This window comes from Lepidochelys olivacea (assembly GCF_965140295.1).
Source record: "Lepidochelys olivacea isolate rLepOli2 genome assembly, chromosome: 11".
Taxonomy (NCBI): domain Eukaryota; kingdom Metazoa; phylum Chordata; order Testudines; family Cheloniidae; genus Lepidochelys; species Lepidochelys olivacea.
The window spans coordinates 52,587,477-52,600,288 of NC_140421.1; the positions used below are offsets into that span (position 1 = coordinate 52,587,477).

Consider the following 12,812-nt stretch of genomic DNA (forward strand, 5'->3'; position numbering starts at 1 on the left):
AGGCAGTTTTAGTTATATGTCTAGCCAGAGTCTGTGGCAAGGGATTGGGTATCTCTCACCTAGTAGCAAAAATGATATGCTTGCATAGGAGGGTGATATTGTGTTATGAAAGGGGGTGTCTCGGGACCACAAGGGCTAAGATGTTAATGAAACTTTTGTTTATTGTTACAAAATTAATGAGTGGTCGGGAGTTTTATGTTACTTTATCTTTGGCTTACTCTTATTGTAACGACTACCATTCAAAATCTTTGTAACCTTTCATCAAGGGTACAGAAAGGAAAAACAGCTATAGCATTTGAAATGTAAAGTATTAAATAAGGCTTTCAATTTTACAATATTCCATTGCTCCCTTTTGCCTGAAAACTACTTTATAGGGAACCCCCCCTTTGATGGATTGTGTCCTTTTTCGGGCAAAAGAGAAAGTTAGTTGAAGTGGGCTGGAGCTGTTGTTGTTGAAGTCTGATCCTGTTTACAGTAAGACTAAACAAACACACAAAAGGGGAAAGAAAAGAATAGTAAAGGTAGAAAATGCAGCTTCAGTCTTCTGTGCTGACTCTCACTTCCAGCTTCCCTGCTGGAGAAACACGAGCACAGTGCACATTGTCTTGTCAGCCACTATAAGAGCTGGCAAACTTGTACCAGTGTCAGGCTGCCTCTCTGATCAGACGCATAACAATGTTGCAAAAGATGGAATTGTCTTGGCTGTCTAAGCCAGACTCTCTTGAGACAGAAGACAAAAGGAGCTAGGGAAGAAAAAAATATAAGTCTCACATTCAAAGTGATGGTCTGGATTTAGCCAGTGAAGGTGAGAATGTCATTGGTTCTCTCTCTCTGGCTCAATTGGGCACGACATCTCTCAGGATCAGGATGATGAAGGTCCAAGGATGTCATGGTGGATCCTGCGGTCTCAGGAGACTGTGGAGGTGCCAGCGATGATAGTTAAGCTTGTTCCTGTCAGCATGCACAAACTTCTCACTACCATTTAGTGACCACCAGGTAAATAATGTGCAAAAAAGGGATGGCAACCTCATTTGATTAATATTAATCCACTAAAACACATTTCTGTGATTTCAGCTGTAAACATTTCCTCCCACGTATAGAATCTTTCAATTTGTTGTTGTTATTAACTTGTGACCCCTCTTCACTGTTCTTTTAACTTAGGCTGCACTACTGTGGTGCTTCAGTGTAGACACTACAGTGATGGGAGGGGGGGTCTCCCCTTGTTATATTTAATCCACCTCCCCAATAGGCGGTAGCTAGCTGTAACAGGGCATAGTAGGGCCCCCCTTGGTCCTGCCTCTGCTCCAAAACACACAAAAAGACCTGGCTCAGCATTCACCGGTGCAGTTTATTTCCAGAGTGCAATCCCACCACCTTCTCACCATCTACAGCTTGGGGGTTTGAGCCTTAAGGACTTCTCGATCTCTGTAGCCAGGAGGGAAGAGCTACCCCTCTCCTTCCATTCTCTGGCTTCCCCCTTTGGCTTCCTTCCCCTGACGCTTCTGTGCAACCTCGGGCTAATTAGGCTGGCAGCTGTTTCCCCTTTGCCAATCAGGTGCAGGTTTCTCTAGGGAGTTCCAATCTAACTCCCTTAATTGGAGTTGGCATGACAGAGATCTGGCACAGGGGAATGGACTGAGATTGTCATGAACACTATTCCTTTGTGGGTCTGAGACAGATACTAGCAAGAGTAAGGTTTATGCCATTTATAGGGGATTTATTGAGTGGGAAATTAGGTGAGCAGAGGCTGAGCCTAAAGAAAAGAGAAGTTTATGTTGGGATGGAAGGAGGGTGCTTGGGTGGGGTTAATTTAATAGTAGGGTGGGTGTCTGGATTTGTTTAAAGGTTTGGATTCCCATGGTGTAGGGAGTTGAGTTTTTTTGCTGGGGTGTAGGTGGTTACATTAATAAGATGGTCTTTGCATCATGCCCTGGAGGTCCCTATTCAGGTGTTCAGTTGAAGTGGTGGCAACCCCTTGATGGATGTGGAGGGCCCTGTGGAATGGTTCAGTTGTGAGGACTTGGGTTCTTCAGTCTCTGTGGTAGTGGAATTCAATGGAAAGACTGCTTTTGATTTCAACGGGAATTGCATCTGTCCCAAATAATTGAGTTTGAGTTGGACGGATGTTTAAACCATTTGCATAGCAACTAGCATCAACACACTGTTCATAAAAACAAATCGTAGAAGCTGAAATCATTACATATTCACCTTTAATTTCATTTGTTTTAATAAAAGCTATGGGATTACAATGCCTGCCCAAAGAGGAAATACTGTAAAGTGGTGTAAGCATTTAAACAGTTCTAACTGGGATTTGAACTAAAGTAAACTGTGGCATATGTGGTGTGAAAAGGCACTCATGACACATGATTAATATGAAACCCAGGAGGAGGTCATGCTGTTCATTCCAATGAAGGCAAAATTAATTGTCTTAACTGTATTGAATTCTAATGACTAGTTTACTAAGTGTTTTTACATCAGTTTTATTTTCATTTGGCTTATTCTGGGATATAAATCAAAACAGTGTGTAACATAGATGTTGTTTATTGATATCAGGAATACTAATTATTTTCTTTTCTTATTGCCAGGATATTCAGCTACAGAAAACCAGCTGGAAATAGAAGGAATGGCTAATTGTCTGCCATACTATGGTATATCAGATTTAAAAGAAATTCTGAATGCCGTGATAAACAAAAATGCAAAGGAAGTATATGAGTGTAGACCTCTCAAAGTGATAAACTACTTGGAGGTAAGAAATAGCTGGTTTGCTTTCAGGTATTGGTCAGGTAGTGACCAATACCTCTCTAGCTTTCAGCATTAATTAAATGCAGTTCTATTCTGATGAGAGACTCATGATGATGAACAAGAAACAATAAAATCCAATATACTGTCTCTCAGTTGAATTGGCTAAAAGGAGTAAGAACATGTTTGTCACTTCAGTCATCAGATATGACTCTGAATACGCTCAGGAAGCATATTTCAGTAAGAAGGTACTCTTTTTATGTTGGCAGTTTTCAAAGAAGAAATGCGGTTTGAATAAATGAACTGTGACCTGATAAGACAGTATATAAAAACACTATAAAGAGGCAGTTTTCCAGGTTACAGTGCAGTCCCATCATAAAATTGTTTACAGTTTCCAGAAAGTGGTTGGTTCTTTTTTATGTGTCACAGCCACAAATTCTTAACTCCTGTCAAGCTGTCTGGAATGGCTCGAAAATGGATACCAACCTCAGGGCAGATTGTTACAAACCACAGCTCAAACCCCAAATTGGTTCTGTGTTCCATAATTAGCCTTTCCCAACCAAGTATCAAGTGTGGATTCCTGAAGCATTATAACAGCCTTAATATGGAGTCACAGACAGTCCCCTTGGGCACCCAGGCAATAGATAGATAATGCCTTACACCAAAAATCACAATAAGCAGGTTACTCTTAGTCCCAAATGACCAGTCACATACCCCAGGTCAATTGTACCTTAGATCTCTCACCAAAGACAACACTTGTAGCCAATCCTGTAATAAAATAACTAATGGTTTATTAACTAGGAAAAAGAAATTAGAGCTATTTACAAGGTTAAAGCAGGTGAACATACACACACAAATGAGTTACTTTTTGAAACCTAAGACTGTAATAGAAGCTGCTGTAATGCACAAGCTCTATATGTCCTTTAGGGCTAACCCAAGCTAAGCATCTTGGGGATCCCTTGCTTATACTTAGAAATATTGCCCTCTCCAAATGCCAAGCAGCATAGTGATACAGATTCTTCTGGTAGGCAATTTTTATTCCCTTCCCCCCCCAGAGTTCAAACTGTGGTGGAAGGAAAGTTTGTGCATGTCCCCTCTTCATGGGTGGGTGTATGTGGGAGCAATCAACAAAGTCTTTTATCTGCTGATGTTCCACAATGGTTTGTCTGGTGTCTATGGGCCTTCTTTTGTTGGGCAGGAGATGACACTACTTATGGTAAACTAATTTTTCACACTTGATAATGCTTCTCTCCTGAATGTGGGGGTTTCCAATTTCATAGCATGCACTTTTATAGTTACAAAGCAAACACTTAAATATTACCTTATAACACAGGATACAGATATTATAATGAAATTAATGTATGCAGCAACTCACGAGAATTTCATAAAGTCCAACAATAAACACTTCTCTATAAATCTAATTCCTATTTTAACAATAGTAACACACAGGTGAGACAGACTGATTTCCAGCTATGCATTTATCATTGTTCAGTGAGGCCTAGGGGCCTCGGCATGAGCTGGCACCGGGACTGCCAGTGTCATAGCTCCACCATAACTAATCTGGTAATCATGAAATGATTTAAGGGATCAATTTAGGGAAAGTAGACCTACATCTAAAGTTTAAATAAACCACAGTGAGATGCACACAGTTTCCAAACAATCTGAAAGTGCACGGCTTTCATACAAAAATAAATAAAATTTCTACAATTCATGCAAAGAGAAAGTTGAGAGAGTAGAGATACAATAGAGGTAGATAAAATAATAATTAGGAAAAAGAACTTTATTTCTAGCCACTAAATTGAATTATACAAGTTTTAGTGGCATAAATTCAGGGATAATAGTCTTATTTTTTAAAATTTTGTTTTGTTAGCTTCAGGGCAAAGGAAAGAAGGTTTCTTCCCCTCAGACTGTGGCATACTCATGCCACACTGCTTCTTAACCCACTTTTCCTCTGTATGCTTTTCCCATGGTTGCTCACCCTTGTGTGCCTTCCTATGGACAGCAGACCTGCCAGTGGACCCTTTCCACCTCCAGATAAACAAGGCAGGATTTGTCCCACAGTATTTAATCATTAGCTGTGTGTATATACACACACACTCTCTCTCTCTCTCTCTCATTCTCTCTCTTTCTCAAACCCCAAGTTGACAAAGCATCTGTATTCAAGAAAGCACTTTAGTATGTACTTAAATAGGGGTGGACTTAAGTATATACTTCAAGTGTTTTCCTATATAGGGGCCTAAGATAGCAAATCTTCAATCAACACATTATGGAGAGGCAAGAAAAGTGACATAACACTGAGGGGAACAGTATATTGTTATATATTTCAAATTATCTAATATTCTATATATTGTTTGTATATGAAATTGTTCATGCTGAAAGTTGTCCATCCAAAGGGCAGTAACTACCTATTTGTGTATTAAACATATTGCTAAGAGCCATGAATGAGGGGGATAGGAAGTAAGTGCACGCACAAGCACTGACGTTAAAAGGTCACTTTCCTTTGAATGACTAGCCTAATGGCTGTGGTTTTGTACTTGGATAAGCCATTTCCCATTTCAGTTCAGGGTTTTGGAGAACTGACAGGAACGGATGGGGAAGTGGACAAGCCTGTCTTCCATTATTCTTTGTCATCTTTCAAATCTGCCAAATGGCCCATAAGCAACCAGCCTACTTTCTTCATCAAGTGGTGTCCTGTGGGTGCTCCACTTCAGGTGTCGGTGCATACTGGTACCGTTGATTGGAGATCTTCAGTAGCAGTGCCCAGTCAGAATGTGCATGTGCAGTTGGTGTCTCACAGCTTCGTTGAAATCTTTTTGGCGCACACGCATTCCAACCCCCTCAGTTCATTCTCAGCCATCCTTGGCTGAAGATGGAACTTGGGGCAGTGCTGAACCTCTTCCTCTATTTTGAGAGAAAATTAGTTTTAGTTAGATAAAACCTCCCCAGTTACTACTCTACCTTTAGACAGTTGCATAGAGCTCATTAAAAAACAAAACCAAACCAAGTTTTTCTTAACCCCTCTTCCCCCTTTGGGAGTGAACCTTGCTAACGTCTCATTCTTAGACCTTCTTCAGTGGGCCACATTAAAGATGCTGGGGTCTCCTGGTTTTAAAAAATGCGACTCTTGCAAGGATCCCATACCATGCTTGGATGGACATTCCCAATTTGTCAAATGTGTCGGTGAGACACACGTGCAACTAGTGCGTCCACTGCAATAATCTAAAAACCAGAGCTCGCCATGACCAAGACCTGCGTTTAAAGATTATTCTGATGGAGAAATCCCTCCAACCCAATTTGGAGACAGGCAGAACAAAACCCTCTCCTAGGTGCTCTCCGACCAGGTCAGAACTGACAAGAGCATGGCTCTACCATCTCACGAGAAGTAAAAGAGAGCCTCGACCTCCACAAACAGGGAATTGGGCACAAAGAAATGGTCCCCAGCGAGGTCCTTGCCAGCAGTGCCAACTGCCTCAAGGGTCAGCACCTGTGACGTTCTCGGCACCTCCGGCACCGGGTATGTAGTGTAGAAACGTAAGGAGTCAAGGCTACGTCATGGCCAGGTCTCCTCCTTGGCACCAAAGGTGCCGATACCTGTGCTGGAGTCAGCACTGTCCACACACATAGCCCCAGAACGGACAATGCCATAGGCACCAGCAACTCCACCAGTACTGACACACTATCTGGTGCCGCCATGGGGCCACCGGCACCAGCCAAGACCAAAGACAAACTGCTTAAACCAATGGCTTCTGACTCTAAATCCTTGGTGCTGCACACTCCAGGACAGACACAATTTCTAACGCATCAAGACATCTCAGTGGATTCTCCTCTACTCAGTACCGAGGGCTCACCCTTGATCCAGCCACCCTCTCCTACTGAACGCTCCGTCTTCACAGACAGTGATGGCAATGACCACGGAGACACAGTTTTTCCTCCACCCGACTTTCCTCCACCACAACTAAGACTGCCTCACAGGAACGTGCATCACAACGACCAACCCCACTTCCCATGGTTTGCTCCACCAAGGATGGGACCTCAACTACTATGCCCCATGCAATGGGCACTTTGGACGCATGGGCACCCTATAAGGCCCACTATTCCTGCACCTCCTCACCCCATAGAGCGCAGATCCGCTCTCCATCTGGATCCCCAATGCCATCCGTGTGAAGAGCCCGGACCTGACATGGAGTTGCCCAAACACCGCTCCTCTTCTTTACCTAATGAAGCCATCATGCCACCCCCACCAACTACGGCAGATGACTTCAAGCAATTTCAGGAATTATTGAAGAGGGTTGCAATCAGCCAGGACGTTCCAGTGGAGGAGGTACAGGAGAATCAACATAAGCTCTTGAAGATCCTCAAAGATTGCACTCCCCATAAACGATGCCAAAGTAGAACCGGCTGACACTATCTGGCAGACACCAGCCTCTGTCCCGCCAACATGTAAAAAGGCTGACTAGAAATATTATGTCCCAGCTAAGGGTGTGGACCTTTTATTCTCACACCCACAGCCCAACTCCTTTGTGGTTGAATTGGCTAACCATAGGGCTAAACAACCTCATTACTGGTCCATACCCCAAGAAAAAGACTTCAAACACTTTGACCTCTTAGGTCGCAAGGTTTACACATCCTCTACTCTCCAGTTTAGAATTGCCAACTACACTGCTCTTCTCGCTAGCTATGACTTTGATCATTACAGCCAACTTTTTGAATTCACCTCCCACATCCCAGAGAACCGAAGAGCAGATTTTAAATTGGTCCTGGTAGAGGGACAGCTAGTATCTGGAAAGGCGCTTCAAGCATCTCTGGACATGGCTGATATGGCAGCTTGCACCACAGCTACTGTGGTGGTGATGCATAGAGCCTCTTGTTTCTCCTCATCTGACATCCCTAAAGAGCTACAGACCAAAGTGGAGGATTTACCGTTCGACAAACTTTTTTCCTGAAAAACGGATGAAGTCCTTCACATGATGAAAGATTCCAGGGCTACCCTCCGAACACTAGGGATCTACACCCCTCCTTCCAAGAGAAAGAGATACCAGCCTTACCAGAGCAATACAGCTGCTCGCAGTCCAAGTAATATGACATAGGGAGGTCCCTCGGCAGGCCTAACAGAGGTCGAACAACCCAGTCTAAACAACCTATGTCCCACCAGTCGAGTAACAAACCGCAATTTTGAAGTCTTGGTTGAGGGTCTGAGCAACCAGTCCTTACCACCAGCGCCTACTTACCCTTTTGGCCATTGCCTCCAACGCTTCCACCGCACTTGGCGAAACATCACACAGGATCGCTGGGTCCTGGAAATAGTGCAGTCAAGCTATTCCATCCCTTTATTTCGTGCCTCCCTACCCTTTCCGTCCCTCTTCAGGGACCCCTCTCATGAATACCTACTTCAGGAAGAACTCAACTACTCCTCTTAGGTGCAATGGAACAAGTTCCAATACAACACATAGGGAAGGGGTTTTACTCCCACCATTTCTTGACCCAGAATTAAAGCAGAAGATGGTCACCCATTCTAGACCTGCGATGACCCAACAAATTCGTCCGCTCCCAAAAATTCAGAATGGTCACGTTGGGCACGATAATACCAGTGCTGGAACAAGGGGACTGGTTCTCAGCTCCCGACTTAAAAGATGCATACTTCCATATCTCAATACACCCAACACACAGACGATTGCAATAGTTCATAGTGGGACACGATCACTTCCAATACAGAGTACTCCCATTTGGTCTCTCCACCACACCGCGGGTGTTTTCCAAGACACTCACGGTGGTAGCAGCCCACCTGCGCAAATGGCTCTTTTCCAAAGGCTCGGACTGCAAATAAGCTGTGATGCCTACACAGCAAATAGAATTCATTGGGGCTTACCTGGACTCAACCCTCGCCAGAGCCTTCCTCCTGCAGGCCAAGTTCCTCACTATCAGACACCTCATACACACGGTGTCCATCTGTCCAGGGGTCGAAGCCAGAATGTGTCTGCAATTTCTGGGCTACATGGCAGCTGCCACGTTCGTGGTGAAACACGCCAGGCTACACATGAGGTGCTTACAATTTCTTTAAGCACAAGATCACGATGCAACCCCACCCTAAATTTCTGCCAAAGGTGGTGTCCTCTTTCCACCTTAACCAGACAATACACCTCCCCACTTTTTACCCCAAAACTCCACAGAAAGCGGCACTTCATACCCTTGATGTAGAAAGGCGATTGCCTTCTACTTGGACAGAACAAAATCATTTCATAAATCACCTAGACTCTTCATATCTACTGCAGAATGCTCTAAAGGAGCTGCTATTTCGAAACAGCAGCTCTTCAAGTGGATCTCTGACTGTATTAGGTTCTGCTACCAGATCCACGACATTGAACATCCTGATGGCATCAGAACTCATTCCACTCGAGCTATGTCAACATCGGTAGCGTTCCTACACAACATACCCATTATTTACATATGCAAAGCCGCTGCATGGTCATCAGACCATACGTTTGCCAAACACTACGGCAGCATACAAGTTGCCAGAGCAGACACTGTCATAGGTCATACAGTACTGGCTGCCACTGCCAAACCCACAACTCCAAAGTCCCCCCAACTATAGTAGGTACTGCTGTACATTCACCTGAAGTGGATCACCCACACGGACACCACTTGAAGAAGAGAAGGTTACTCACCCTATGCAGTAATTGAGGTTCTTTGAGATGTGTGTCCCTGTGCGTGCTCCACTACCCACCGCCCCTCCCCTCTTCTTTGGAGTTAGTCTTAAAGGACTCCATGGTGGAGAAGGTACTGAGGGAGTCGGAATGCGCACGTGCCAAGCAGACTCCAGTGCCTCCATGAGACACCAACTGCGCACACTCGTCCTAACTGGGCACTGCTACAGAAGATCTCCCATCAACGGCGCCAGGACGCACCAACACCTGAAGTGGAGCACCCACAGGGACACCACTTGAAGAACCTCAGTTACTGCACAGAGTAAGTAACCTTCTGTTTTTATGCTGGATTTGGGCCTGTATGACTAGTTTTTTAAGACAAGTCTTGATGAACAGATTCATCAAGAGATTATCTATCTGAAACGGAGGAGAGCAGATAAGGGCATTTGTTGGGCCTGTGAACATTTCTGTTACAAGGAAAGATATTTCACAGCAATAACAGCAGTAGGCACGTAGAGAGACTAAACGGGAGACATAAGGCCTGCAATAATTTTAAAAAATCAATTGAAAAAAATTGATGTGGGCTTGAGGCCAGCTTGGTGGCCTAATTGCAGTACACTGCCAAATATGCAGTTCAAGCTTTGTCTTTGAACTCTACATTTGAGCAGGATGCTCTTTGCCTTTCTCTCCAGCTTGATGGCATAATGGCAGTACACTGTCAAGTAGGCAGTTCAAGCTTTGTCTTTGAACTGTACATTTGAGCAGGACGCTCTTTGCCTTTCTCTCCAGTGATCCTCGTTTGGCAGCTCCAAGGGGCAGTATTGACTACTAGTTCCAGAAGGAGTTACATTCAGACCTCCTGGCTGGAGGGAAATCCACAATGATGCAGAACCTTTCAGGCTGGGAGAAAAAGGGACGGCATCCCTGGACTGTGGGAGGGAATGAAGTAGCTCAAGCTTAAAAATTCCTGAACTCATGTTCAGTTTTGTACATTGTGAAGGAAGGCAGCAGGCAAGTGGTGAGGAATACTGGCTAAGTAATATGATTAAAATACCAAGTCAGAAATGCCACTTTAAAGAGACCTTAAGGTTTTGTATTTTGTCAGCTTTCAATGAAATCAATAAATTAAGGGAACTAAAAAGATCAAAAGGTGCCCAGCATCTTGGAAGACTGGACCCTAAAAGAGAGTACAAACATGACCAACAGATTGGCAATACAAGTTAATTTCCAAAAAGAAAAGGAGTACTTGTGGCACCTTAGAGATTAACAAATTTATTTGAGCATAAGCTTTCGTGAGCTACAGCTCACTTCATTGGCAGCCGATGAAGTGAGCTGTAGCTCACAAAAGCTTATGCTCAAATAAATTTGTTAATCTCTAAGGTGCCACAAGTACTCCTTTTCTTTTTGCAGATACAGACTAACACGGCTGCTACTCTGAAACAAGTTAATTTGATGCTATTCTTTCTCATTGTGATTTGACCTGATACCTTGCTTAGTACCTTGAAATGTCATGTAAGACTTTTGCTTAGAGTTGTAGTTTGGATGCTGGGGTTGAATATACTGGTAATAAGAAATAGAATTTACCACTAGGAAAGAGAAAAATGGAATATACTACTACTGCCTGTTGAGTTTATTGAAGCCACATGTTAATCTGATACAAGGTAGCACTAAAAAATTTATGGGGGGGGTTTCCTCTCCACAGGGAGAAGCAGTGCGTATGTCTCGGCAGCTACCCTTGTATATGTCAAAAGAGGATGTAGAGGACACAATTTACAGGATGAAGCAACAGCTTGGAAATGAAAATAAAGGCTGTGTTCATGGTCGTCCATTTTTTCATCACTTAACAGATATTCCAGAATTTAAGTAACAAGCACAAATCCAAGGAAGTTATTCAGTAAAGTAGAACATTTTGTTTGGATTTGTATTTCTTCTCCTTAATTTTGACCTGTACTCTGTATTGTCAGCCCGTTTTCTACAAAATTTTTATACAGCAACTTTTCACTGTCTTAAGTTCAATGTCTTTTGTTTTTTAAAGTTCAGCTACTGTTTGTAAACTGTGAATAACGTACAGAAACTTATTTGCAACAACTCATTGCTATTTTTTTCCCATTAAGAATTTAGTTAATAAATGTTTGCAACTATCATGGTGTTTTTTCAGTGCATGTTACATAGTTTTACCTGTAGAACGTGTGCCTAACAACCTCTAGACCCCTTTAGCCTTACTTACTTAAGCGTATACCTCTTACTGAGGGTTAACTTACACTGCTTTATATATTCCTCTGAATCTGATCTAAGTAATAGACATTCTGATTATCTTTCCCAGATCTGAAGAAGAGTTCTGTGAAGCTCAAAAGCTTGTATCTTTTATCAATAGAAGCTGGCCTAATAAACGATATTACCTCATCCACCTTGAGTCTCTAAACCAGGGGTGGGCAAACTTTTTGGCCCGAGGGCCACATCTGGGTGGGGAAATTACATGCAGGGCCATGAATGTAGGGCTGGGGCAGAGGGTTGGGGTGTAGGAGGGGGTGCGGTATACAGGAAGGGGCTCAGGGCAAGGGGTGTAGGAGGAGGCTCAGGGAAGGGGATTAGGGTGCAGGAGGGCGTGTGGAGTGTGGGAGGGGGCTCAGGGCAGGGTGCAGGAGGGGGCTCAGGGGGCAGGCTCCAGCCTGGCGCTGCTTACCTTGAGGTTTCCGTTCCCAGCCAATGGGATCTGTGGGGGGTGGTGCCTGCAGATGAGGACAGTGCCTGGAGCTCTCTGCCCCACCCCCAGGGGCTGCAGGGATGTGGTTCTGGCTGCTTCCGGGAGCAGTGTGGGGCCAGGGTAGGCAGGGAGCCTGCCTTAGCCCCGCTGCGCCACGGGGCTGGCAATCCCGTGGGCCAGATCCAAAGTCCTGACAGGCTGGATCTGGCCCATAGTTTGTCCACCCCTGCTCTAAACAATAAAAAAATATAAAAGAAACACAATGGGCCAGCTTCAGACCTGCTCTCCACTGACTTCAGTGGAGTTGCATGAATTTGTCTGATTAAGATGAGAGAGAAAAATTTACTGTAAATTTCTCTTAACTTATTTATCGTTACACGTGATTCCCACCGACGGTCAGATTTTGAAACAGAGGCTGAAACTATACATATATATTTGCATTGTGGAGTCACAATGCAAACACACCTATACGTGCAAATTTGGCTCCAAATTCTTTTCTTCAAATTTCTCTGTACTGCTCGGGATCCAAGTTGCACTGTACTTGGAGTGTGGGCCCTCATTTTTCCTTTGGGTAGTGAACCATACTACTTCAGCATCTTATGCTGACAGTTCATGCCATATGTGTACAGTTTTCAACCTAAACATATAACACTGGACTTCAGTATGTGCAAATGACAACCACCAAAGTAGTAAATGCCTCACAAAGACAGAGAATCTCAGCAGGAGGG

At 43.9% G+C, this 12,812-nt stretch overlaps 1 protein-coding gene across 5 annotated transcripts in view; it reads left to right on the top strand.

The window, feature by feature from the left end:
• Nucleotides 1–11,768, top strand: part of PMS1 (PMS1 homolog 1, mismatch repair system component) — an 86,704-nt gene extending 74,936 nt beyond the window's left edge. For all 5 annotated transcript variants that reach the window (XM_084643087.1, XM_084643088.1, XM_084643086.1 and 2 more), the window contains 2 exons: nucleotides 2,586–2,746; nucleotides 11,083–11,768. In XM_084643087.1, coding sequence (XP_084499213.1) covers nucleotides 2,586–2,746; nucleotides 11,083–11,247 — 326 coding nt within the window. In that variant the 3' untranslated portion in view covers nucleotides 11,248–11,768. The remainder of the gene's footprint in view (nucleotides 1–2,585; nucleotides 2,747–11,082) is intronic.
• The last annotated feature ends 1,044 nt before the right edge of the window (nucleotides 11,769–12,812 follow it).